The sequence below is a fragment of the Rhipicephalus microplus genome, chromosome X (genome assembly GCF_043290135.1).
Source record: "Rhipicephalus microplus isolate Deutch F79 chromosome X, USDA_Rmic, whole genome shotgun sequence".
Lineage (NCBI taxonomy): Eukaryota > Metazoa > Arthropoda > Arachnida > Ixodida > Ixodidae > Rhipicephalus > Rhipicephalus microplus.
This window is the reverse complement of record NC_134710.1, coordinates 272052446-272079021: the sequence shown is the minus strand read 5'-3', so window position 1 is coordinate 272079021 and position 26576 is coordinate 272052446. Positions and strand designations below refer to the sequence as shown.

At 42.9% G+C, this 26576-nt stretch overlaps 1 protein-coding gene across 4 annotated transcripts in view; it reads right to left on the bottom strand.

The window, feature by feature from the left end:
* The window catches only part of LOC119161500 (histone-lysine N-methyltransferase SMYD3), an 84830-nt gene that overhangs the window by 308 nt on the left and 57946 nt on the right, over positions 1–26576 (bottom strand). For all 4 annotated transcript variants that reach the window (XM_037414012.2, XM_037414014.2, XM_037414015.2 and 1 more), the window contains exons 9-12: positions 20034–20138; positions 17299–17377; positions 15309–15495; positions 14342–14450 (exon numbers count right to left, since the gene is read on the bottom strand). In XM_037414012.2, the coding sequence (XP_037269909.1) occupies positions 14342–14450; positions 15309–15495; positions 17299–17377; positions 20034–20138 (480 nt within the window). The remainder of the gene's footprint in view (positions 1–14341; positions 14451–15308; positions 15496–17298; positions 17378–20033; positions 20139–26576) is intronic.

Here is a 26576-nt window from a genome sequence, read left to right as displayed (position 1 = left end):
TTCAAATTTTTAACAAAAGATGGCTTGTTCCATATTACAATATGGTTACACAAGGCATGTCACCAGTTCGTTTTTCATAAAGCTACCAATTGTGCATTATGAAACGGCAAATTACAGCAGTTAAATATATAATGCTCACGGATTGAAACAGGTCAATTAAGGGCTAAGTAATGCATGCCCACTTGTTTAAACCACCTTCAGTTTTTGTCATATCAGTGTAATTTTGACTCTTACCCTTCAGGGCACAGGGTCCACATTTCGAGACTCGACTTGCTTTTGCCATATCTCAGCACTACAGGCAAACAAGATACTACAAACACTGAGCTAATGGTAAATTAAGCCTTTTTGTCACCTTAAATTCTTTTATATCAATCCTGGTTGAAATATTTTGCCACAAATGATTGTTTTAGTGAAGGCTGTTTAAATGAAACGGAGGAATGGGTGTTTCGGCAGCTATTTTGAAATATCTGTTTACCTTTTTAGGAATGCTCACCAGCGGATAATATTGCATGTAATTTGAGAGGGTTGTTGAATTCGGTTCATAAAGAAATACAGTATGTAAAACTATAGAGAGTTGGGCGAGTTGGCGTCCATTTGTCTTCTTTCCACATCTATTGTGTGCGTGCTGAAGTCTTCCCAATGTACACCATGATTCAGAGTACTATATTTTAAAAACTTAGAGGTAATTGTGATTAATTACTGAAAAATACACAATAATATTGTTACGAGTAACTTCTTTATAATGTATTCAGGATGCACAGAACCCGACAACCAAGATGGTGCCAGTCCAGCATCAACCAAAAACTAACTTCGTCCTCTTCTTTCATACAGCCGCTTTGTACAGCTGTTATGTATCATAACCCTTGGCTATAGAATCACCGTCGCGGTGCTTAATCTACGCAGATGATGTCGAAGGGGAGTAATGGGGCTTTAGCCGAGCCACGTGAACTGTGTCGCTCGGGGCTGACGATGACATTGTTGGGTTGATTGGGACGATCTTGTACGTGACGTCAGTCCCCTGGCGAACGATATGGAATGGTGCAGTGTAGGGCGAAAACAGTTACTCAGACAGTCCCACACGCCGAGTGGGTGACCAGAGGAGCTCGAGAGAACCTAGGGAAAAGTGCAAGTCTCTGTGGTGGGAATCATAAAGCTGTCGTTGGTGCGCCTCTGAGGCCTGTAGACGGTTACAGGCAACTTGGCGCGTGTGGTCAGCGCGGGCGATAGCTTCCCCGGCATATTCAGTGGCTCCAGGTAGCAAAGTGTCTAATACCCGTGTCACACGAGCGTTTTGAAGGTCGTTGAATCGATAGACCATTGAGTCAACGGGCATGCACGCGCTGCCACATGGGCGGTTTCAAAGGCTATGGAGTCAATGGCCCATCGAGTCCACGGAGCCCTTCACAACTCCATTGAAACTTCAACGGACATCGAACGGCAGAAGCGGAAACAGCGTAATTGAGCCTTCTTGTTCCCAGAGTGCTTGTACTCATAATTAAAAAAGGAAATAATGAACAAGTATGCAAGTATGCATTGAAAGTAGTGTATATAGATGTTATAAGTTATTCAATGTAGTAGTTGTGTAATTTGGAGTGTACAAATTTTTCTAGCTCAACACTCACCTGAAACCGCGCTCATTATCACCGTTAGGGTGCCACCATGAGGTGGCCTATCATAGCCCTAGCGTGTCCCTGCCGCCATTTTAGTTGCTTCTTTTTTTATTTTTTTGCTCTCTACGTTTGTGTGTTGTTTTTTATATTTTTTATTTCCTCGTGTTTATTTTCAACTCTTGAGGGGTTGTGTAGCGCTTTTTTATTTGTTTAGGAGTGTGCGACGAAGACACTTCTTTTTTTAACCGAGCAAGTGTTTTGTGCTTGTTTGCTATGGCGAATGCACCGCCTCCAAAAAAGAAAGAGCCATGCCAGCGCTGTTTCGGTGCTGGAGCAGTGGTCCGACTGTTTTGAGGATGTAGCAAAAAGTCCCCGGCGCAGCGCTCACTTAATGTTCTCGCCAAGCATTGGCACAGTCTCCTCGATCCACCTCGTCTGCCGAGTGAACGACCACCTTTCCCTGTCCACACTTCACCCGGTGACTGCGTCCATTGTCGTCAGCAAATTGTTCACGAACAGCAGCTCTTCCTCGATGGCGTCGAATTTTTCTTTCGCCGCTTCGATCCCAACATCAAGCTGTATAATCGTACTCATATAGAACACCATAGCGACCTTGTCATCTGTTTCGCTGTTCATGACGGCTGCACACAAGCACGTAGTCGTAACAGCCAGCTGTCATAGTGCACTCCGACACGTGTAAACATGTAAACACAACCGCAGAACAGCAAATGAAGCAGTTATAGCATTGCCATAGTTTGGCTGCTCAAAGATAAAAACTAATTATGCATTTAAAATTGCTATAAACATTTATTGACATGTATAAACACAAACAACAAGCAAAAGTGTGCTTTTAAGTAAATCTATATGATTTTATTTACAATGACATGAAAACAAAAATAAAAACTTGCAGCGCCACGAAAGTTTTGTGGGAAACACCTTAATCACTCAATGGCCGTTGAAAACTGCTGTGTGGCAGCGCGACAACTTCGTCGAGCTCAATAGAGTTGTAGCGTTTCGATGGCCATCGACTCAATGACCTTTCAAACGTGTCCGTGTGACACAGGTATAAGGGTAGCGTTGGGTCCCAACCATATAGGAGATAAAAGGGCGAACAGCCGGCACTGTTGTGATGGGAGGAGTTATAGGCGAACATCACATACGGCAAATGAATGTCCCAGTCCTGGTGGTCTGGTGCAACGTATTTGGTGAACATACTGGTTATGGTCCAGTTGAGGCGCTCCGTGAGGCCATTAGACTGGGGATGGCACGAAGTAGTAAATTTGTGCTTGGTATGGCAAGACCTCAGGGTTTCGTGAACGACAGCTAAGAGGAACGTGTGGCCACGGTCGGTGAGAAGTTGGCGGAGAGCTCCGTGCACTAATATTATGCCGTACAACAGAAAGTCAGCAACGTCGGTACCGCAACTGGTCGGGAGTGCTCGTGTGATTGCGTACCGCATCGCGTCATTTGTAGTAACAGAAATCCATTTATTTCCGGCTGTGGAAAGTGAAAAAAGGCCCAGCAGGTGGAGACCAACTCGAAAGAAAGGTTCAGCGGGAACGTCGATCGGCTGAAGATAGCCAGCTGAAAGCGCAGATGGCGTTTTGCAACGCTGGCAGGGCTCACAAGCGGCGACATAGCGTCGAATAGAGCAGGCAAGTCCAGAACAATAAATTGGCCCCGTATCTGCATGTAATCTGCAAATGTCCCTGAAAGACGATAGTCTTGCGTGTGGAGAGAGTGAACACAACATTTATTTGACGTTCTGCGCAAGAAAATCGGTGAACGTTATTCCAAAGGCGCCGCGTTAGAATGCCTCGAGCATGCAGCGGAGGCGAACGAGCGCATCAAGGCACGGTACACACGAGCACCATCTGGCATTTATCTTCGAAAACAAAGGAAGGATTGTGCGCCTGCGGAGAAAGATGCGTGATAAGGTGTAGAACGCGAGGCGACGGGTAGGTGCCACCACCATCTCGTCTTAGCAAAGCGTTGGAAACACTCCCCGTTCCACGCAAGCGTTGCATGGTAAGCGCAGCGTGATAAGTGCTATGGTCCTTAAATTTACTTATGTATACATTATCTAGTAAGAGATGCATATGCAGAATATATGTGTGTTGTTATGGTGCCCCAGACATGCGCAATAATTGCATTTTATATTGACAATTGCACAAGCATGAACGCTCAACCTTGAGCAACATTGGTGGTCGCTGCGGATGGGGTCAGCCGTTTCAAGTACCTGATGCCGGTAAGAGTGGACAAATGGACAACTGTACAGACAGACCAAAATTTTTGCGTCGAAAGTTCCCGAGAAAGACTGTCTTTAAAAAATCGACGTCGTACACGATCGTATGTGTGGGAAACTCCCAAATGGGCCGTCATGGGAGTGTTGTGAAGTTGGTGGAGGACAGTGGAATGCAGGTGCGCTGGAATGACAGGAAGTAAATATGATCAGAAGAAATCAAGGTTACGGCGGTACAGGATTCCCTCTTTCACCAAAAACATTTGTAGGGACGGGTTGGGAGGTGTTGGCTCCAGTTTGTCAATGATGGCTCGTAAAGAAGCATCCTGATGTTGCTCTTCGCCGATGTTCAGCAGTTGCGAGACAAAAAAGATGTCCGCGATAGCGTCAGTATGGGTTGCTTTATCCACAGGGTAGCGGGATAAACAATCCCCATCCTGATGTAATCGTACTGTTTTATAGATTACAGAGAACGTGTATTCTTGAAGGCGTCGGGCCCAACGAGCGAGACATCCTGTGGGGTCCTTTAGGGAGGCTAGCCAGGAGAGCGCGTGGTGATTCGTGACAACACGGAATGAGCGCCTGTACAGGTATGGACGAAACTTGGCAACTGCCCATACAAAGGTGAGACACTCGCGCTCCGTGATGGAATAGTCGCGCTCGGTTGGAGATAGCAGTCGACTTGCGTAGGCTATAACACGGTCATGTCCCTGTTGGTGCTGCAATAGCACAGCTGCTATGCCGTGTCCACTGCCATCCGTGCGAACTTCAGTTGGGGCTGATGGCTCAAAGTGGGCCAAGATTTGTGGCGTTGTAAGCAGGGTTATAAGTTGGGAAAACGATGGCGCTTGGTCATGGCCCCGGTAAAACGAAGCGTCTTTCTTCAGGAGGTCCATGAGGGGGCGTGCAATGGTTGCAAAGTCCTTAACAAAGCGTCTGAAATAGGAACACAACCCCACAAAACTGCGGACAGACATCCTTCGTGGTCCTCCGAACAGAAAATTTGGTAACTGCACGAATTTTCTCTGGGTATGGACGCACGCCTTTGGCATCTACAAGGTGACCAAGCACGGAGATTTGACGACGAGCAAAGTGGCACTTGGAGGCGTTCAACTGGAGTCCGGATCGACCGAAGACATCAAGAATAACTCATAAACGATCGAGATGTGAGTCGAATGTGGGCGAAAAGACAATAACATTGTCAAGGTAACACAAGCAGGTGGGCCATTTCAACCCTAGGAGCTATGAGTCCATCATTTTCTCAGATGTGGCTGGTGCATTGCAGAGACCAAAGAGCATCACCTTAAGCTGATAAAGACCATCAGGAGTGATGAATGCGGTCTTCTCACGGTCTATCTCATCGACGGCTATCTGCCAGTAGCCTGACCGAAGGTCAATAGTTGAACGATAAGTAGCACCGCACCGTACAGGCAGTCGAAGGCGTCGTCGATTTGAGGCAGAGGATAAGTGTCTTTTTTTTATAATTTTGTTTAGGTAATGGTAATCAATGCAAAAGTGCCATGTTCCATCCTTCTTTTTAACAAGGATGAAGGGAGAAGCCCAGGGGCTACATGAAGGCTCGATAATGTCTTTCGCAAGCCTCTTCTCGACTTCCTGTTGTATTATTGCGCGCTCCTACGCGGAAACATGGCATGGGCGTCAGTGAATGGGAGTCGCATGACCAGTATTGATGGGATGGGTGACGATGGTTGTTTGGCTTAAAGAGGTGCTGGCAAAGTCGAAAATTCTATGATAGTCTTCAAGAACGTGGCAAAGCGCTGCAGCTTGCTTAGACGTGAGGTCCGATGACACCATTCGCTCGATGTTGGCGCCCGAAGAATGCGCTGAAGTTGAACCACTGACTGAGCTGTAGCAATCGTCCACTCCGAAGGGCTCGACATGGTCGTCTTAGAGATCGGTAATTTCGGCCAGGGAGATAGATACCCTGTGGTAGAACCTGGGTGGTGGGTGAGAGGTTGACAAGCAGAAAAAAATGCGGTTTCCTGTAATCGTCAGAATCATATGCAGCACAGCAACCCCATGTGTAAGTATCACGGCAGGAATCGGGGCCACCATGTAATCACCGTCAGATACTGGTGGCGTGGAGGATAAGTCGACGTGTGTGACAGAGTTAGACGGGAGGCCTGTAAAATTAATGCCGCAAAGGCTGGTTTGTGGTGGGCTGGTAGGGTCAGGAAAGAGAGGTAAATCGAGGTTCAGAGAGCCAGCTGAACAGTGTATGAGGGCAGAACACGTGGCTAGAAAATCCATACCAAGAATGAGTTCACGAGGGCAATGTTCAATAACAGCGAAAAGAAGGACAGTGGTTCTCTCCCCAATAGAAACTCTGGCAGAGCACATGCCGAGAATTGCAGCAGTTCCTCCATCGTACAGCTCGGTTGAGGGCGGGCGTGACAACTTTTTAAAGTCAGCAGCGAAGGTTAGCACTCATAATGGACACATGCGTGCCAGTATCTATCAACGCGCTCTTACGAACATTGTCAACAGTAATGTCCAAAAGGTTCCGGTTCACCGTTAACGTTAAGCGAGAGTTTCTTACGAAGGTCATAAATGCAGCTCCACCTCCAGAAGCTGCACAGCCTAGTTGTCTGGTCGGAGGTGCTGCAAATAGGTCGGGGAGGCAGCACGGCATTATGGGGGTGACAAGGACTGACGACGAGCAGGGGACGGTGACCGGTCGTAGCAAGGTCTGCTCAGAGGCGCGGCAGGAGCGAAAAATGTGGTCGGCTTTGATGGAGAAAGTGGTGGGGATGACTGGCGGACAGAAGTGGCTCGAGACGGAGGTGTATAATGTGACAGTGGAGCCCAGCGGTTGCGACAATTACGAGCGATATGACCAACGCGTCGAAAGTTAAAACATATGGGCCTGTCATCAATGGTACGCCATTCGAACGGATTGCGTTGGAGGCGAGGAGCAGAAGGGGGACAATAAGAAGGCCCAGCAGAATATACAGCAGGAACAGGATGTAGGCCAATATTCAGTAACTCTTGACGAACGACAGCCTGTACCAAAGAGATCGTGGTCGGGGAAGGTGCAGGCGTGGGAAATGGCGTGGGGAATGGCGTGGCTACCGGTTGTGCTGCCTCAACCTCTCAACTAATTATGCATGTGAGGTTGTCACACCGAGGGGCCTAATGGAAGGCGTGGTCACATGAAGTAGCTGCTGTGTTCGGAAGGAGCATGATGCTTTGGGCCACGCGATGGGCTTTAGCTTGTTCGAGAAGTTGGCATTCCTTAAGGATCGTGTTGATGCTTGAGACGTTGTTGAGGTTGAACGCATCATCCCCAATGCCTTTCAAGACATAGTTAACCTTTTCGTCTTCCGACATGCACTGGTCTGCCTTGGAACAAAGGGCCAAGATGTTAAGAATGTAGGAGACATATGATTCGGTAGAAGACTGGGCCCGTGTGGAAAAAGCCTTCTTCATAGAGAGCTGACAACCAGATAAATCACCAAACAGGTCGTGGATCTTTCCTTTAAAAAGATCCCAGCTCGTTATTTCTGCTTTGTGGCTTTCAAACTATGTTTGGGGAGTGCCGTCAAGGTAAAAAAGCACGTTGGCGAGCATAAGCACGGGATCCCAGCGGTGAGTAGCACTGACACGCTCGTACCGGTTCAGCCAAGTGGGAAGATCGATGGTACCATCACCGGAGAAAGTGCCGGGACCCGGGGGTGCAGGAGTGTGACGTAAGTTGTGGCTTGGACTGATGAGGGCGGTGGAGAGGAAGTACCAGCAGTCAAAGCAGTCAAAGGGTCGCCGGTGTTGCGACCACTGCACGTCTACATTGACGTACGGAAGTCTTCCACCTCTACCAATAATGTTACGAGTAACTTCTTTAATAATCTATTCACAATGCACAGAAGCCGACGAGCAAGATGGCGCCAGTCCAGCATCAACCAAAAACTAACTTCGTTCTCTTCTTTCGTGCAGCGGCGTTGTAGTGGCTGTTATATATCAATATAGTGTAACATTTCTTCTCGCATGTTTGTGTACGATGGACTCTCACGTGTGTGAACATCAGTTTAACCAATGTTTCAGAATAAATACCTTTTAAAAAATTCCCAGCAGCTTTTCTATGCATTCTTTGCAAAAACCCTTCGGTAAACAAGCTTCTGAATAGTGAATATTTTAGTTGAATGAACTTGAGCTGCAGACCTGGGCTAATTTTTTGGACCAATTCAGTGAAATTTTGCACTCCGCATGATTGGCATAGCCAATGCATGCTGCCCCCAAATTACCCATCCATCGACGGCGGTTAGACATTGCTTGTGCATGCAGTGCCTCCTAGACAAAAGAATTGTGCAGGAGGCGAAAATGAGCCACATCCACTTTACTACCTGCGCAGAGCTATCAGATTTAGAAATTCTTTCCAGTGTTCCTCTGAAACTGAAAGAAGAGCGTGACAAAGAAGTTGTAATGACTGAGGCAGCTTCAAATCCTGCATATTTAGCCGAAGCAAAGATGTAGGATATATTATAAAGTTAGAAGACTTCATGCAACAGCAGCAAGCTGTGCCAGAGGCAGTGCACCGAAGCATATGTACACTCCCTGGACAGTTTTGTCTTTTCTTGCACTTTAAGGGTGCCAGTACAAATGAAAATTACAAAATTCTTTTCAAAATGAATTGCATTTCACACATTTTATTTGATTTCTACTGTGGACAATGCCATTTCGTATTCTAGTGAATATTCAGTTTAGTAAACTTTCATTTAAGTGAACTATTTACTTGGGGCCCTTGAAGTTTGTTAAAATGAGAGTTCACGGTAGTGGGCTGCTCCCTGCAAGAGGTGCTGCCAATTGATAGAAGTTCACAATCGAAAAGCACTGTTCACTGCCAATTTCTCACAGTACTTGCATGTATTGTACAGAATCTAAATGAAGGCTTGGACACATGACACCTGAGATGACAAATATCAAAAGTACTTTTCATCCTCACTAAAAAAAGCTATTTTTGTTTGCTACAGCTTCCATCCAATACAGTTCTTTTTGCCAACCACAGTGGTTTGTCATAGGAGTGTCACCCGTCTACAGAAAGTGAAAGCAGCCCTTTCTGTTCACATAGTAGTGGCAAAAGCACCAGTGGTGTGAGCAAGCTATTCCGCAATTCAGAAAGTGTGGCAAGTGCACACGTTAGGGCTGTTCTTTTTTCATTAGCACAATTTGCAGTGGGTGGCACAAATTCCTGTGATATGCATGCACCAATCATACAAGCAGGCCAGTGAGTAAGAATGAATGCGCTTCCAGAGTGAAGCTCAAAAGTGCATACGTGAAATGTGAGACATCCCCCCATGGTCTCAAAAAATATGAGTGCAACTGCATACCGTAGAATTCCAAGCAAGCGCCTCCACCCGAGCAGGTGCACACATGAAACTTTAAACATACCCTCGTGGTTTCCAGATAACCTAGTTTCACTGCATACCGTCAAATTCTAGCAAGCATACACATGAAATTCGTGACATGTCCCCACGGTCTCCAAACATATGAGTGCAACTGCATAATGTGTATGCACTTATACCTTGATCATTAATGGCTGAACAGGTAACTAGCATTTGGCAAGTATATACTTATGTCCTGCTTTATTGTACAAACAGCAAATTAAAGGCTTAATTTTTTAAAGTTTTTAAAGTTTTCATGTTTTTAATTTTTAAAGAAATTATCAATGCATCATTTACATTTGGCTATGAACCTCAAGCTCATTCAAGATTTTGGTCATTGGCAAACAAGATCTGTGAAAGCTTGAAGAGTAAAGAGACTCATGAAAACAAAAAAATTGTCCTTCATCTGTTTGCAGAACAAAGTTATGTTGCAAAGAAAACCCAAGTATTTTAGCAACTAAGCTTTCTCACTGACAAAAATTTTGTTCCAGGCCAAGAAAACTTTTTATCAATCAACGAGCTTAGTTGCTAAAAAGTACTTAGTAAATGAAAAGTGTGATATACATAGCATGAGCTACACAAAAGTGATGTTGGTATTCCTATTAAAGGAGGATATGGTACTTGGAACTGTCTTTTTTATTTATTGACTGAATTCAATTTATTAGCACCCAATAGTTATATATATTTTATTCTGCAGATTACATCAATGCCATAAGTTTTGCAGTGACTCAAATAATTATTGAAATAATCTATGTTAATTGCTATTATTTAGAAGGACAAAATATAAGTAGGAACTTAAGTTTAATACATAAGTGAAAAGCAGAATGTTCTAAGCACTGGAGTGCTACAAGCAGTTTTCAAATGCTATGTGTTATTTTACACTTTCCATTTACTAAATACTTCTTAGCAACTAAGTTCATCAATTGATAAAACAATTTCCTGGCCTGGCACAAAGTTTTCAATATTGAAAGAGCTTAGATGCTAAAAAACTTGGGTTTTCTATGAAGGAGGGTGCAAAGTTAAAGGCTTGTTTCCTTTGTTAGACACAATATTAATGAGAACTAACAGACAATAATGCCAGGGAAAGTATAGGTGATCTTAATTGTCATGTAAATTTCAAGGAAAAAAGTGGACGAAAAGATAACTTGCCGTAGACAGGGACCAAACCTGCGACCTTCTAATAACGCATCTGATGCTCTACCAACTGAGCTCCTACGGCAGCTATCCCCACATACTTTTTATGGGGCATATATGTGTCTTAAACATGGAAGCGTCAGTCAGCACCACCGGTTGCCATGGCGGTGAGTGTAGAATACTCACCGCCAGGCTATACTGCACCTGCATGCGCTTCTCTCTGCTTTTAAAAAAGAATGTTATCAAATGGCTCGCCGCTAATTGTAGGTATGCATGTGCTCGTACATAATACATGCTGAAACTCAGTGAAAATTGGGAAGAATGAGCTAATGAGGCATAATGCAGGGGGCATAAAGCACTGGCAATGATCAGAGAGAGATAAAGAACGCTGCGCCTGTTCTGCAAGCAGACAGCACCAAATACCTCTGGCTCGTCGTCTTGTTGGACAATGAGGTCCCTTACAGAAATGACGAGCACACCTTCCCTTTGCTAGCTATTTTCCAGTTCTTTATTTTTCCTAATACATTTTGAACGGTTAGCATAGCAAAAAGCTGCGGTCTGCAGCTTGACAGCTCTTTGAAACTCGTACGTGAGTTGTATCTCTAATGGTTAAAACTAACTGTGTATGGGCAGAAAGTAAAAAAAAAAGAGGACTGGCTACTGAATAACCCTTTTGGACGGCATGCCCTGAGAGTGGTGGTGTGTAGTGTCAAGGTGTTAACATCAATTCTGGGGACCCCAAGCTATTTTGCATTCTTTTGTGTGGCAAGCCACACTCATGAAGAATGCGAAGAATGAAGCTGCTTACGCTCATAAGCTGCTTGCCCTGAAACTAAATCTCTTTAGTGCAAATCAGTTATGCGCTATTCGTAGAGTTCGTGGAAGAACATGTTTAGAAAAAGAAACTGACAACATTTCAACTTTTCGGCAAGTAAGCATCTTTTTTTTTTTAAGAAATCTTTATGCGCTCTCTTTTGGCTTAGTGATACAAACAGGTTGTCAATTTCCTTTTCTCTCTAGTGTCGCTTGGTTTATTCTGGAATTTGCCCACTACGGCTGCATTTTATTCAGTGCTTTTTCAGTGTTCAGTCTGCAGTGGTTTTTCGACTCTAGAAGACGGTCGCACAACTTTCAGTGCACGCAGTGTGTAAATGAATATATGTTAGCTGTGTGATGGTGTATTGCTGTGTTCTGTATCACAAGTCCCGTTCGGGGAAAACACCCGGTGTTTTTTTTTTTTCACCATTTCCCAAGCAATGCTGAGTTGTGCGCTAAATGGCAAAATAATATTGCGAGAGACAACTTCATCCTCAAAGACAAGTCTGCGTCAACTGACGTATGCGGCGACACATCGAGATGAAGACTATGTGCCTGCATGCCGCATATGAAAACTTCTTGACTCCACGACTACTCTCTTCGAGGACTATCTTTCCAACTTGATTCTAAGTGCATAGAAGCCTCGCGAAGATCCTGCTTTACAAGCTTCGCCCCTACGCCAAACATCAAGGAAGTGAAGTGGAGACCAACGAAGCAGATCTGCATGTTGCGACTTGACAAGATGCTTTCACTGGACAAAAAGCAGTAAGTGTTTGCACGCAAACAATGAACAGCGATACTCATCACGTGGGTCGATACCTGGCTATGATTTGTGAAGTCTAGCAAAGTTTTCACTTGAAAGTGTTCAACTTTTGCCAGTGCTTACGAGCAATAAATATTTATTTCTAGACCTCAGAATGTCTTCACGTCTGATGGAGAAGAGCTGTACTTCCGGCTCTTGCACTTATACATTTTTCTATAAACTTAACTTAAGTTTGAAGCACATTGCGCATATAAGATGTCAAAATAAACCATTTGGTCATTTTAAACAATTAGACAACATGTTTTTCAACGTGCGGTGAGTAAAGAAGCATGCCTGAACTCGTGTGCCAGCGTTGCGTGCGCTGCACAGAGCAACAAAGAAGCATGCCTGAACTCGTGTGCCGGCGTTGCGTGCGCTGCACAGAGCAACAAAAAAGGGTCAGGGTCGAGCCCCCCCCCCCCCCCCCCCCCCCAAGTCAGCGGTGAGAGGCATGTACTACACTCGATGTGAAGGCCGTAAAAAGCGAGAGAGTGCATACAGTGTAGCCCGGCCATGTCTCTTCTTGCCTGTTTGGCATCATGTAGTATGTGGTCTTATTACAAGATGGCATATGACCAACAATCTCTCGCACATCTCCTAAAGAAATCAAGTCTGTCAGAACAAGACCCTCACTATGAAATGGAAGACATAACTTTGTTCTACAAAGAGATGAAGGACGATTCCTTGCTTTCACGAGTCTTTCTTTACTTTTCAAGCTTTCACAAACAACAACAAATAGTAATTTAGGAGCCTACTGAAGTTCAATATTGAACAGTTACTAGTGATCAAGAACAGTAGCAGACAAAAGCTTAAGAAGAAAACTAAGAATCTTTTTGCAGTGCCTCAACTTTTCTGCATTTAGCTTCATATAGCAAAAAACATTACAGCTGTAGCTATCTTAGAGCTTGAGAAATTATTGTGCCAGACAAGCAGAGTGACTCAAGGCTCTTTTTTTTTTTTTTGAGAAAATGCAAACAAACAAACAAGGCTAATATTAAACTGAATTTTACACAAAATAGTGAAATCTTTTGTTAGATGATTAGCAACCACCAGAAATATAACCCATATGACTACTACAGTAGCTTATGTCATTAGCAGCAGCATGACACAAAAAGTGCATTTTTAGTGCTTTTTCTTCGGTGAAAGTACTGCTAGTTTTGACTATATAAATTGACATTGCGGCTGAAATAACAGTCAAAGGTGTGAGAAACTTTGTCTAAAATTGTGGTAATGCCTCTATATTACAAAAATACAATTTTCAAAAAATCTATTATTGCTATGATTTTTTTTATTTATAACCAGTGTCATTCATGAAAAATTAGTACCTATAAATTTATATGTGACATATTCCTTATGTAATTAAAGTAGCGCAGTTTAAGCCTCAAGGTTAGGACACAAATGCACGACCATTTATGACATTTATTGGCAACCACACTTCTTTCCACAAGTTTGATATTTTCGAAGCAATTGGCACCCTCTAAAATCTTGATATAAGGCATGTAAAAAAAACATAATCTGAAACTCTCCCCACAGAGTAAAGCAAGAGGTGTTGAGTTATAGAGTTACGTTTCTTACTCACTGTACTAGTAGTACACATTAAGAAGTATGTCCACCACCACTGCTGTTTGCGAATACATTGTGTGATATTTTTGTGTACATCTGTGTTCGCGGTACATATTACCTCAGACTGTGCTTCTCTCACATTTCATGAAATTTCCTCCATAATGTCTTGTACACCTTCACAGATCTATGAATTATGCTTTTTTTAGGTTAACCCTTGGCAAAAATGATGAGGCATTTGTAGGGCAAGCAAGAAGTTAGGATTAAGGAGCATGACAGATAAATATTACAGCAACATTAGCTCAATCATTCAAATTGTGAACATAACAAGGCTTTGTTAGCAACTTGAGCATTTTAATCGAAACAAGGTTGATGCTTCAGGGAAGATGGAAGTTTGAAATGATGAGAAAACGTAGAACAGGAAATGTAGCTGAAGCCAACATTTTCACAAGAGCACTTTTCTTCATCAAGGCAGCAACATTGGTTCTGGCAACATTTTCTATTCGATGATCTCTCACTGTGAGTGCTATGATGATTTACATGCCACAAGGTACTGCAGTGTTGATGTTATATATTCACGTAATTTTTAATGTAGCATAGCAATCCACATGAGCACTTAAGAGGGAGTTGTTGCACAGATGTACAGAGAAATCAAATGACAATCACGTCATGTGTGAAACTTTGTTTCAATAGGCACTGTTTCATAAAATGAAAGTACACAGCATGCGTGAAATAAATGCATAACTAAAATGCATTGCAAAATGACAAAGCACCTTACCTTCTCAAAGTACTCCATAGCCTCTGTTAGTTGCACTGTGACATGAAAGAGTTTTGCTATGCTGTAGAGCAGCACACCATAAACAGGACTGTGTGGCCCATAACACTCCCTGCAAAACAAAACATTCACAACAGCTTTATTGTAAGCATTATTGATGAAAACTTATTGCCATTCTGTTAACTCAGCAACCATATTTTACTGTGAATTATGATAACCCTTATGATAATGCCTGCAGCACTTAACAAACTTATTAAGTGTTCTTTATTTATGAGTTTACAAATGTAAACTAAAGATTTTCTTAGTAAAGTGCAAGTCAATTTGTGCATGACTTTAATCTTTTGCAAATGTCTTGTAATCCTCCCCAAATAAATTTTTAGTAGGAAATAACACAATGACATAAATATCCCAAACTACAAAAAACAATAGCAGAGCCAGCTGAAAAATTAAATTAAGCTGCAAGTGACTCCTGATGTGCATGTGTTAGTGAAAATCACGTAATAAATTACACAAATTGGGCAAGCGTTGTGGTCACACTGGAGGAAAGTAGTGAGTGTGTGTAATACTGTTGAGCTTTTTTATCTAAGCTTAGGCCGATTCTTAGCAATTACCCCTTCCCTATTCAGTTGCATTTGCAAAATCTTCACTGGAAGGAGAAATACTTGTGGAAAAATTATTTGTTGTGCAGAGAGCTTTTTCATGTTATATTCTTATGATGAAAATATTTTTGTAGTGGTGTTTGGGTGCACACACCGGAGCCTTTTTCCACACAATGCAGCATGAGAAATCAATCAGTGCAGAAAAATGATTGTATGCTACTTGATTATGGTAAGCCGAGAACAAAAAAATTAGGCACCTCTGAAAAACAGGAAGAGTACGACTGTTTTTAGTTGACAGGACAGAAATGAATGCTGCCCTTACGTTGTTCCTATGCATAAAAAAAGTGCCATACGAATCTTGCTGTACCCACCTATATATGGACTCTCGGGCCAAATAAGGTGGCAGTGCACCCCGGTAGTCCTCCAGAGCTAGGCAGCACTTGGCCTGAAGGTCCAGAGCATGGATGCGAGCGTAATCGGTCTCTGAGAGCTGCTCAGTTTCCAACAGCTCTTCAGTCCAATGGTGTATCTGCTGGAGTATTGCAGTATTCTGCATTGCTGTATTGGGGAAGAAATGTGGCAACACTGATTGTGCTGTTCTAATTAAGCATTTAAAAGAAAACTGTCACACAGACTATATTTTTAAGCGAGCCATGTGAAACCTTTAAAAAGGTTTAATCTGCCAGCTATAAAAACACATTACAACCAAGTCGAGCAGTGCCTTATCCTCAGAAGCCCCAACCACAGGGATTATCTTTGGCCCGTCCGATGAGCCCATGAATAGTGGTCAGACTGAGCCTGCCCACCCCAGCGTGGTAGGAGGCCACTGCACAGTAGTTGTGTCTTACAAGACTATTAATGAAGTTTGATCGACCAACGAAATGTTTTCTTGAAAAGACAAAAAAAATAACATCTGTTCATTCGTATACCCCAGCTTAGGAATTTTCCCTCAACTTCGAAGGTTTCTTGCCAAGAAGCCCATGCAAACTTCCTTTGCACTAGCTTCATGCAATAAATGAGATGAGGAAAATTTTTCTCCTTCCTGAACATATTTCTAGCTAGTGGGCTCCTGCAGAGATTAATTTCCAAACATTTTTCACACCAAAGTCTTGCAAGGAGATAAGCTGTAAGCTCACTCTCCCTTTGGTTATCCATACCATACTTCATGATGTGCAGCTGCGCCCTTGCTGCACAGCTCATCACTGATCTGAGCTCTGCTACTGGTACAACATTCAAGATTCTACATTGCCCAAACGCAGATGCAATAGAATTGGCACAGAGGTACCACTTTTCTTTTGCACCTCGAAATGGTCTCCCTGCTAAGCTGCATATCTGATTTCTTTATCCTGGCCAAACCCCTGCCTAGTTGTAGCATCTAATAAAATGAAGAATAGCCATTGTGTGCATTGGGATGTGACAAAGAACATGTAGTAGGCATATCAATAAGTTAATTGAACAAAAAAACAGGCAAACTTTTAAATATGCAAGGTCCTTACTGCATGCTCACGAATAATGTTTGACCAGGCCGTTTATGATGGTTCTGTCCAGTCACTAAGCAGGTTTAATTTCTTGGTTGAAAAAGCTTTGCACAGGTCCTTTAAGTGAACAAGATGAGGGTTAGACATTTGTTTAATAGACGCACTGAAGAGTGGCATCGTCAGGAGGTTTGTTTTTACAATTTTCACATTTTGTACGTGCATATTCAGGGTTTGTCTGGAAAGTAGGACTGATTTTTTCCCCACCAAAATATAGTAACGGAGGAGCATGTTTCTGCACCACCACGTGGCTCTGCTCTACAAACAGGGATACGCAGACCCGATGCCTTGCCATCACTGGAGGACTTTGGTGGAAAGATAACAGAATGTCACTCTCTTTAATTTTATTCAGGCGACTTAGTGGCAGCAGTATCAACTTGAAAAGTGGAGTTCAACCAACATTTATCATTCCGCATGATATTGTTATAGCAATATCTTGTATGATAAGCTACATGATGCATTACTGAATGTATCAGAAATACAGATGCTACAAACACTTGTTTTGCGAGATGTATCAGGACATGGATACAAAATACCCAAAGAGTACTTAAGATGGTATCCGAGATGCATGCACCTTCGATACTGCGCAGCACTAATATAAATTTCAATTCTGCAGGCACTGATCATGCATGCAGCTATACAACAATATTAGACATGTATTGATATGACAATGGCTTTAGATGGCAAACATTCCTTACACTGCAATCAGCAACACAATTCAATTTAAGCATCACCATCTATTCTGGAATCAGGTTTTCTTGTGACAACAGCTTTAGCACGAGATAGTTGAGGTGAAGAGCAAGAAAACATTAAATGCAGCCCTCACCTTGCATATCAATTTTCTTCATCTTTTCTTTAACACTTGCAGTAAGCGCACGTGACTTCTCTGTCACATAATCAGGCACCTGAAAAACATATATTTCAGTGATTCCACTACACAGATGAAGCAGAGAGCTCAAGTAATGCCAGTGCCATGACTTTTTTTTTTTTTTTGGTCATATTCAACATGCAGGCAGACTTTAGTGGTTGGTGACCTAGGTGGTAGGCCAAGGTACAAACAAGGGGGTGCCACTAAGCATACCTATAATTTATTCTTTATATTTATTCTTTATATTTATTGAAAACAGCACCCCACACTGTATGCATGTTTTTTTTTTTAAATTCAGCTTTTAGCAGACAAAATATTAATTTTATGCCACTAGTGATATGTTTACTAACAATTCAATGTCTTGCCTATAGTTGGATATAACTTTAGAAGTCCGTGGCATTTCCTGCCCAAATGAAGATGCACACAATGCCTGCAACAATGAATACGCACTCCATACTGATGTCATGAGCACCTTTGGAGAACAATGCCGAGTGCATGAGTGGAACTAATTATTTAGTCACGGAGGCGATTGGCTGCCATGTTTTAAATGTCTAGGCAGATCTTTTCCGCAATTTCGAAGCTGTATTCAACTACGGTTAATATGGGCATATATAAACAGGAAAAGTATCCCGATGTTCGACCAGGTTGCTTCAATCTCTTAGGTATGCCCTACCTATGTGAGCTGATTCCTAACATCTTGCGCACTGCAGTGCCAAAACAATAGTGGAAAAAGCCATTGCACTGCTCTGCCTTATTTGAAAACCAAAGCTGTTTAAGCTAGGAAAAACTTCATTAGTCATGAAAAAATATATATAAACCCGAATTCACTGTCTTCATTCTTTTTTTTCACTTCCTGCTTCACTACCAGAACACATAAAAAATTATCTTAATAAACAAGCACGTGCATATTTCTTCCCTTTTTCCATTTGCTTCATTCCCAGTAGATTTACGCTAATTTGACAATTGTTGGATTTAACTGCTTGGGTGGGTGAGAGAAGAAGTACGAAGAGAAAGAGAGAAGGAAAAACATTGAAAGGGAAATAGAAAAATAAACAGCAGAAAGAGAGGAAACGATAGAAAGAAAGAAATAAGACAGGGAGAGAAAGAGATAGGAAGAAACAGACACAAAAGAGAAAAAAAAAAACAAAGCGCAAGACAGCAAAAGAAAAAAGAGGAAGGGAGAAAAAGAGAAAGCGATAGATCAAGAAAGAAAGATATAGAAACAAACAGAGACAAAGAAAGAAAGAGAAAAACAGAGCAGAAGAAAGAGAAGGGAAATGAAAAGAGTGAAGGCAGCCCAGCACTCGACTTCCTTCAGGCGACACAAGTGTGAAGCTGCCTGAATTTTTTCTGAGCCACAATACTAAGTACCAAGCATGTAACATCGCATTAAAAAGTCACAAAATTATACGGTCTAAATAATGAAAAACACTGAAGGAAACTTGGGCCGATGAGAAAAAAGGAGACACAAAAAACGAAGGCTCATCTCGAACAGATTAGGTCACATTACAGGATAAGATAATAAATTATAATTATATTTACTTTCTCTTTAAATTATCTTAATTACAGTGACCAATTACTGTCCCAGATATGTACTTTCCTTTTACATTAACCTCCCCTCAGCTTTTAATGACACCAGACGGACGAACATGGTAAACATAACAAGTTGACCTAACCTCTTTTTTTGAGGACACCACCACTTTTGCAAAGAAATTAACTGGTCACAAGCAAGTGATTACAGAAAAAAGTAATTGAATTTACAATCAGCATTAGTGAGCTTAAGAAGCAACTGATTAATCATAAAACCACCAAAAGCAGTCACGCATATATAATTCATTATTTACAAGTCTTGCATCACTAACTTTAATAATTACTTTTACTCAAAAACTAATTACTCAAACAGTTCACCAACATAATGAAAATTTAAGGGCCCATTTTTGTTTGTCTAGCAAAGAAAAACGAGCTTTTAAAAGTCTTCATTCATTCATTCATAGAGAGGGTCTCATTCTGGCAGACTGGATGCCTTATGATAGTACGCGAGAAATTATTGGCTAGCTTGTAGCCTGTAAAAACATCACATGCTTCACAACTCCAGTAAGCAGAAAAAGAGGGTTTCGCACTCAGCGTCATGGCCTCAGGAGGTGTTGACTTACACTTTCAGGTTTAAATGCACACACATACCCCATAAGGTGGACAAGGGGATGACCACCACTGTAGCTGAGTTAGTGGAGAACCAGATGGATTATTTGAAGGTCACAAGTTCGGTCCTGGCCAGCGGCAAGTTATCTTTTCATCCCCTTTACTTTCTTCACTTTTACATAATAATTAAAACAAATAACATCCCCTATACTTTCCTTAGTTTCTTGTTCATTAGTTTTAACCAATAAAGGTGGGTAATATTTATTTGAATGCCAGTATATTGCATTAGCTACTTCTACTCTTAAGCTACTTATCAGATCTACAGCAATTCCTATCACAGTAAGAAGCACATTCCCTTCATGCTTGAAATATTCTGCTATGAACATTTATTGAAGTAGTAAGGGATAACTTCGTTGACATGCATGACTTCTGCATCAACTCTCTTCAGCTATCTTTCAATAAATGGCTAGTGCAATATCAGGTAGTAACAAATCCTAAGATAAGCTGACATTACTCTGAACTAAGCATCTGAAATAGCAAGAGGAAAAACATACCGTGTCACTGCACTTTACACATTTGCACTCAAAGTAGTACTGGCTTCTCAACTCTTCTTGCCTCACTTTCCTGGGAGCCATCACATCAATGTAGCTGACTCTGATCTGCATGAAGTAAGAATTTGGTATTACAATGACTACTGAGAATAAACAGTTTTCCCAGGGGTTTTATAACACAAATTTACGTGCATGGAGGCACAAACACACAAAGCACAAAACATCAAAATCTTCCTATATTGTTGGTTCATGAAATAGAAGCAGTAATGAAACAAAGCCACTTCACTGAGTGGATCTTTTATTTATCGAGATTGCACCACAAGTTGCATAAGAAGCTGTTCTTGAAGGGCAACTAAAGGAAAAGATAATATTTCTCACATTAAATTACAGCTGCACAATACCTAAATCCCAACTTTCAACGCAAGAAAATGCTCAGTAAGTGAGAACATGCACAAAAAAAAAAAAACAATACAGGTGGTGATGTTGCCTTGGAAGTTAGTGTACCAGCTCACTGTGACATCATAGATTTTGACAGTGTTTGCTAGAACTACATCATTGTTTACCAGTAAAAATCGTATAACTTTTTTTCGAAAGGATTGAAAGTCTATAAATATAGCAAGTTACGGAAAATTTTGTTGAGCATGGTCAGAATATAAAAAGGGCTTTGAAATTCGTGATGTCGCAGTGACATTGACATGCTGAAGTTCCGGTCCAGAATTAATAAAATAAAACTTTGACCTTCATTTTCTTTTTTCATAATTAACTATATATATATATGTAGCAAAATTAATCCTAATAGAGACCTTAGAGAATAACGTAGTATCTGTCTAAACTCATTTAATGTTTTATTTTAGTGTACCTTTAAAAGTTGGTAAATTATCAAAGGCCTAACATAACGAATAGGTATAGTTTTAAATTAGGCAAGCACTGACAAAAAAAAAAAAAACCCTTTTTTTTCTCTTTGTTATTAGGGAAGTGTGTCTCTTTGTGTACATATTTTACATTAGTGCTTTCATTAAAAAGTAGTAGCTTTGTAGCTGAAAAGTTTTTCCTAAAGCAAGTGGTGAGTGAACGTGCATCCCAGGACAAGCCTCTCGTATATGCTCCGTGCTTAGCGTGTATCCACATGACGGACTAAATTCGCCTTTTCTGTGGTGGACGGAGCATCACGTGACCACATGTCATAGATTTGTGCCATTCATGCTGCATCCGCGGACCACGCGGACAGAAAATACCAAGCTATTTTTCGCATTCGGATTCATGCAGACTAACACATCAGATTTAGCCGAGATTGCAATTATAGGTCTGGTAACCAGCAAAACTTCTTTTTCTCGCTCCTTTTTTTCCGCACGGCCTCTTAAATTTGATAGCACTCAGCCTACCACAGATCACCGAGCTCATGTTCTGCCGAACAGGCACACGATAAACCTACAGCTCTCAGAAAATGAGTGCGGCTCGCAAAAACAGTGTCAAATCATCTTGAATAAGTTTCCGTGAAGTTTGCAGACACAAACCTAAAGCCAATACAATTGTCAGTTGAAGATTAACAGCCCTTTGGGTGCACGTTAAAGAACCCAAGTGGTCGAAATTTCCGGAACCCTCCACTACGATGTGTCTCATAATATTACGATGGTTTTGGGATGTTAAACCCCACATATCAAACAATCAATCAGATTAACAGCCCACACAATGCATGACAAATGGCTTAAAGATTTGAAGTGGGCAGACCTCCCTTCAGACAGTGCCACCATGTTTATTCTTTGACACCTCCATCTACTCGCTTCGTCCATCGTCTGTATGCGCTTCACAGCCAGACAGGCGGCGGAACGATCGTTCGTGGAAGAGATTTCTGCGGAGCTCTCCGTCGCATAGATACATAAACAAACAAAAAAAACTGTGTACAAAGCCAGAATGCTTGTCCTGAGTCGGCTGTATGCGACTTTTAAAGCAGTTAGAAGATGTTGTGCACCTTTTTATTAGCACTTGTTTTTCAGAGCATGCTTGTTCGAACACTTTCAGCTCCTAATTTCATACACCTTGCGTCCGTCATTCTTGTTGATATGAGGTGCTAAAAGGGTAAGGTCCTCAGCATGCGTGAATTTCGTAACCATCAATATTATTCTCTCGAAAATGTGAATAAATGTTGGCGACGTGCTGAGTTGCCAAATAACGAACCTCTCTGCCTTTCCAATGTCTTTTTCGAGGAGAACTGCATGCAGGGTGACAATGGGCATACTCGAACGAATGAGTATAGTATTTGTAATGCAATTCGATAGAATTGCACATGCAAACTGGCAGTGAAAGTGTCAAGTCAATCAGAATTGCACCACAGATGATGATGATGATGTGCGGTGTTTCATAGCGCAAGGGCCATTTGATGGCCAAAGAGTGCCAGGTCGTGGGTCAAGAGAAGCGAATAATGGTTATGATAGGTGGCTACATAAGGGCCTTAAAATTCCTCGTGCTAACGTGGGTAAAAAGATGGAAGCATTAAAATCATGACAGTGACATGAAACATGTGTAATGAGAATGAATGGCGAAAGATGGTAATAAAAGCATGGCGGAGATGTAGACAACGCAGCAGTGACCTCAGTTGAGAGGTCGTGCTACGGAAGGCCCGGGTATATGACATGAAAAGTACCAAAGTCTCTTAAAAATCCTAATAGCAATTTATGAGTAAAAAGTAGTTCCTTACCGACAAACATAGCTGGGTGAAGCGGACACTGTTGTGGAAAGTGTTGTTTTCTTAGTGTGTCTAATTCTTTGCACTGAATTAAAATGTGTAGCACTGTTAGTGCTTCGCCACATCTCTCACACAAGGGCATATCGCCGCCAGACAAAAGGTATGAATGTGTAGTGAATGTATGTCTTGTCTTTAGTCTTGTAAGTGTTACTTCTGTGCGTCGTGATTTTGATAATGGCAGCCAATGACCAAGTAGCGGCTTGATAACATGCATTTTATTATGTGTGTGTCTGTCCCACGTGCTCTACCAATAGGCCCTAAGCTTTTGTTTTAGAAAAGATTTCAAGTCAAGTGCTGAAATCACTATTGATCTACTGGCAGCTGTTTCGTTGGCGGTTGCAGCTAAATGGTCTGCCAAAACATTTCCTTGTATCTCACGGTGCCCTAGCAACCAGCAGACTATTACATGTGTATTGAGTGCATACACTGTGCACAGGATTGAGTAAAGGGAGATAAGAATAGAGTTTGTTTGCTTTTTGGGTGTTTTAAGGGCTTTCACGATGCTCAGGGAATCTGTGTACATTACTGCACTTTGTAATTTTAGTTGTTTTATGTGTTTAACAGCTACCAGTATAGCATAAGCCCCTGCTGTGAAAATGCTGGTGTTCGGATGCAGAATACCAGCATCTTAAAAAGATAGACCGACTGCTGCATAGGAGACAAAAAGGCAGGTTTTTGAGGCATCAGTATAGAATTCTGGACATGAGTATTTTTGCTGCAGTTCTAGAAAATGCGTATTAATATGCGCATTGGCGCATGCTTGGTGACTTGTATAAAAGATTTAGGGCTGTATGGTCGTTAGATAACGTTATGAGCAGGTCGTGAAGCTTAATAATGGCTCCATGCTCGTGGAGAAAATCCATTCGGAGAATTAGGTTTTGGGAGCATTCGCGCAATACAACGAAGGAAACAATGTATGTGAACTCACAAATTCGGAAGCGGGCAGTGCATATTTCCAGCGGTGTCAATAGGTGACCTCCCGCAGTCCGGAGGTTGGTTTCATGCCTCCAAAGTGTCGTTACCTTTCTTAGCTGTGCAGCGAGGTCAGCACTTATAACGGAATAATCGGCGCCCGTATCTACCAGAGCGGTCAGCGGGTGGTTGTCGAGAAGGACAGAGATGCGAGCAGAGACACGTTTGTCGTCGATGGCACACGCCGGTGAAAGGATGCCGTTGGATGTCGGCAGGCAGATCGGGGGAGGGTCTTGTAACGGTCGATCAACAGTGGCCTCACCCCCAGAGGTCGCTGTTCTTAGTTTCCCCGGCGTGGGCTTGTGGATCTAGGTGATCTTCCTGCAAGGACGTCCGCAAAGGTGGATTGTTGGCCAGGTGACGTGGAACGCCGTGGAGACGGTGACCGGGATTGGCGACGCAGAAGGGTTGAGGATCGCTGGCTTGCCAAGTATTCAGAACTAGCACGGGACCACTCACCATCTCTGGGCCGACGAGCATCCGGACGAAAGCCTGGAAGACTCATGTGCCTGTATGCGCACTCACGGTAGACGTGACCTGGTTCACCACAGTGATAACATAAAGGCCGGTTGTCGGGAGCACGTCATACGCTGGATTTTCGTGTAAGGGGTGGGTTGCCGTATTGCGGTGGTCCTGAGTAGAATGACGGCGCCATCTGCAGGGTGGACGGACGGGACGGATAGCCAAAAGCCGATGCAGGAGTACGTACTGCTTCAGCGTATGTTAATAGCGGAGCTTCGGCTGGACGCGGGGCCGTCATGGATTGGATCTCGGCTGCACGCAGAGTCGTCATAGGGTGCACCAGCTGCCGGACCTCTTCGCGATTGACATCCGTTAGAGCAGCAACATGGGGCGGAGAAGACACCACGTGCAGCTTTTGCAGCTCCTCGCGCACAATACTGCGCACGAGATCCGTCAGGTCTCTTACAGTCATGACGTCAGGTGTTGGCAGGGCCGACAACACAGACGAAAGACTACCAGGGCGCTCATACTGATACGAATGCTGCCTTAGCATTCTCCATTGTCGTGGCTTCGCGGAGGAAATCCTCTACAGTGCTAGGAGGGTTCCGCACTAGTCCAAGCGAGCAGCTGCTCTTTCACTCCCCGCATTAGGAGGTGCACCTTCTTCTCTTCCATCACTGAGGAGTCAGCTTGCCTGAACAGCCGTGACATGTCCTCAACGAACATGGCAACACTCTCATTCGGACGCTGATTTCGGGAATTGAGGAACCCTTCCGCTTGCTCCTTTCGGTCAGAGCTTCGGAAGGTGTTCTGCAACTGGTTGCAAAACTCTGGCCAGGTTGTCATAGTGACTTCATGGTTTTCGAACCAAGTGCGAGCAGTCCTCGAGATAAAAGTAGACATACCGAAGCTTTCGCTGCTCGTTCCTCTCATTGACGCTGCCGCAACGGTCGTAGTCATCAAGCCAATCGTCGACGTCCTCGTAAGGGTCACCGTGGAACGGCTTCGGGGTTCGCGGGGCGTTGCAGAACCATGGAGGAGGCAGCATTGATGTCTCTTGGGTTTGCATTCCCGCACTAGCCATAGTGTTGCCGAGTTGTGGAAATGGTCCGAATTCAGGAGGTAGGCCTAGTTGTCGCCTGCTATGCTGTAGGTCAGCTGGTTCTTCCAAGTCACGACTAGTGTCGGGACCTTGCTGCTGATTGCAGTGCATACAACACTACCCAGCACCTCTACCAGAAAATGTCACGTGATTATAGAATGACCACAACGTCTGTTTGCAGGAGCAGCACTGGACGTCGAGCCGAACCGAACGTTAGAGCACGAGCACACCAACAGTCCTCTTCTTTTTTCACACCATGGCACATACTTGTATTGGCATGGTTACACCTCGTTGCATGCCTGTGGCATTATCGTAGTCTATTAGCTGCCACTGCCAAGGCAAGATATATACAGTGGGAGCAGCCAAACCGTGTTCAAGAAGCCGCACGCCCATCTCTTCGGCTAGAGTTCTTACACGAAGTGCGTAGGGCTGTCTTATGGCAGATTGGTTTGTTAAACAGGACAGAACTGGACAAATAATTTATGGTGGAGTGTATGGGGTGTTCTTTGTTGGCAATCACCTTGTGGAAGTAGACAAAAGATTGGTAGGATCGTTGCAAATGGAGAGACCGTTCGTTCGTGTCGACATACAATCTTTCCACGGGGCTTGTGCGAAAAGCAACCGTGAAAAGACGAATGCCTAGGTGATTGACAGGGTCGAGCATATTTAAGGACGTTTTTGTTGCAGACTGATTGGTTATGGCCTCGTAATATAGGCGTGTCTGTATGAGGCTTCTATACAAATGGATCAAACACTTTTTTTCATACCCCAGTGATGATTTTTAATGTGCATCGTTTTTAAGAACTTGTTTTTTGAATACTTTATGTGCCGTATAAAGGTTAATTTGGTGTCCAAGATTAGGCCTAAGAACTTGTGTTCTGTGTTTATTGAAAGACGTTCGCCATGTAGTACACTGTGAGGTTCGGAATGAATGCCTCTCTTTCTAGCGAATAAGACACACATACTTTTTTGTGGATTCAGTCAGAACGCGTTACCATCTGCCAATTTCAAAATCCTGTTCAAACTCAGCTACACTTGCCGCTCACACATCGCCAGGTTACAAGACTTAAAGTCGAACTGGACATTATCTACATAATTGCAGTAAAATACACTCCTAGGAATAGAAAGGCGCAATGAATTCATTTTGATAATAAAAAGCAGTACAGATCAGTACACCACCCTGGGGCACCCCTGTCTCCAGAAAAAATGTTCGGGACAAGACTGTGTCTACTCAAACACAGAACGTCCGATTGAAGAGATAACTTTC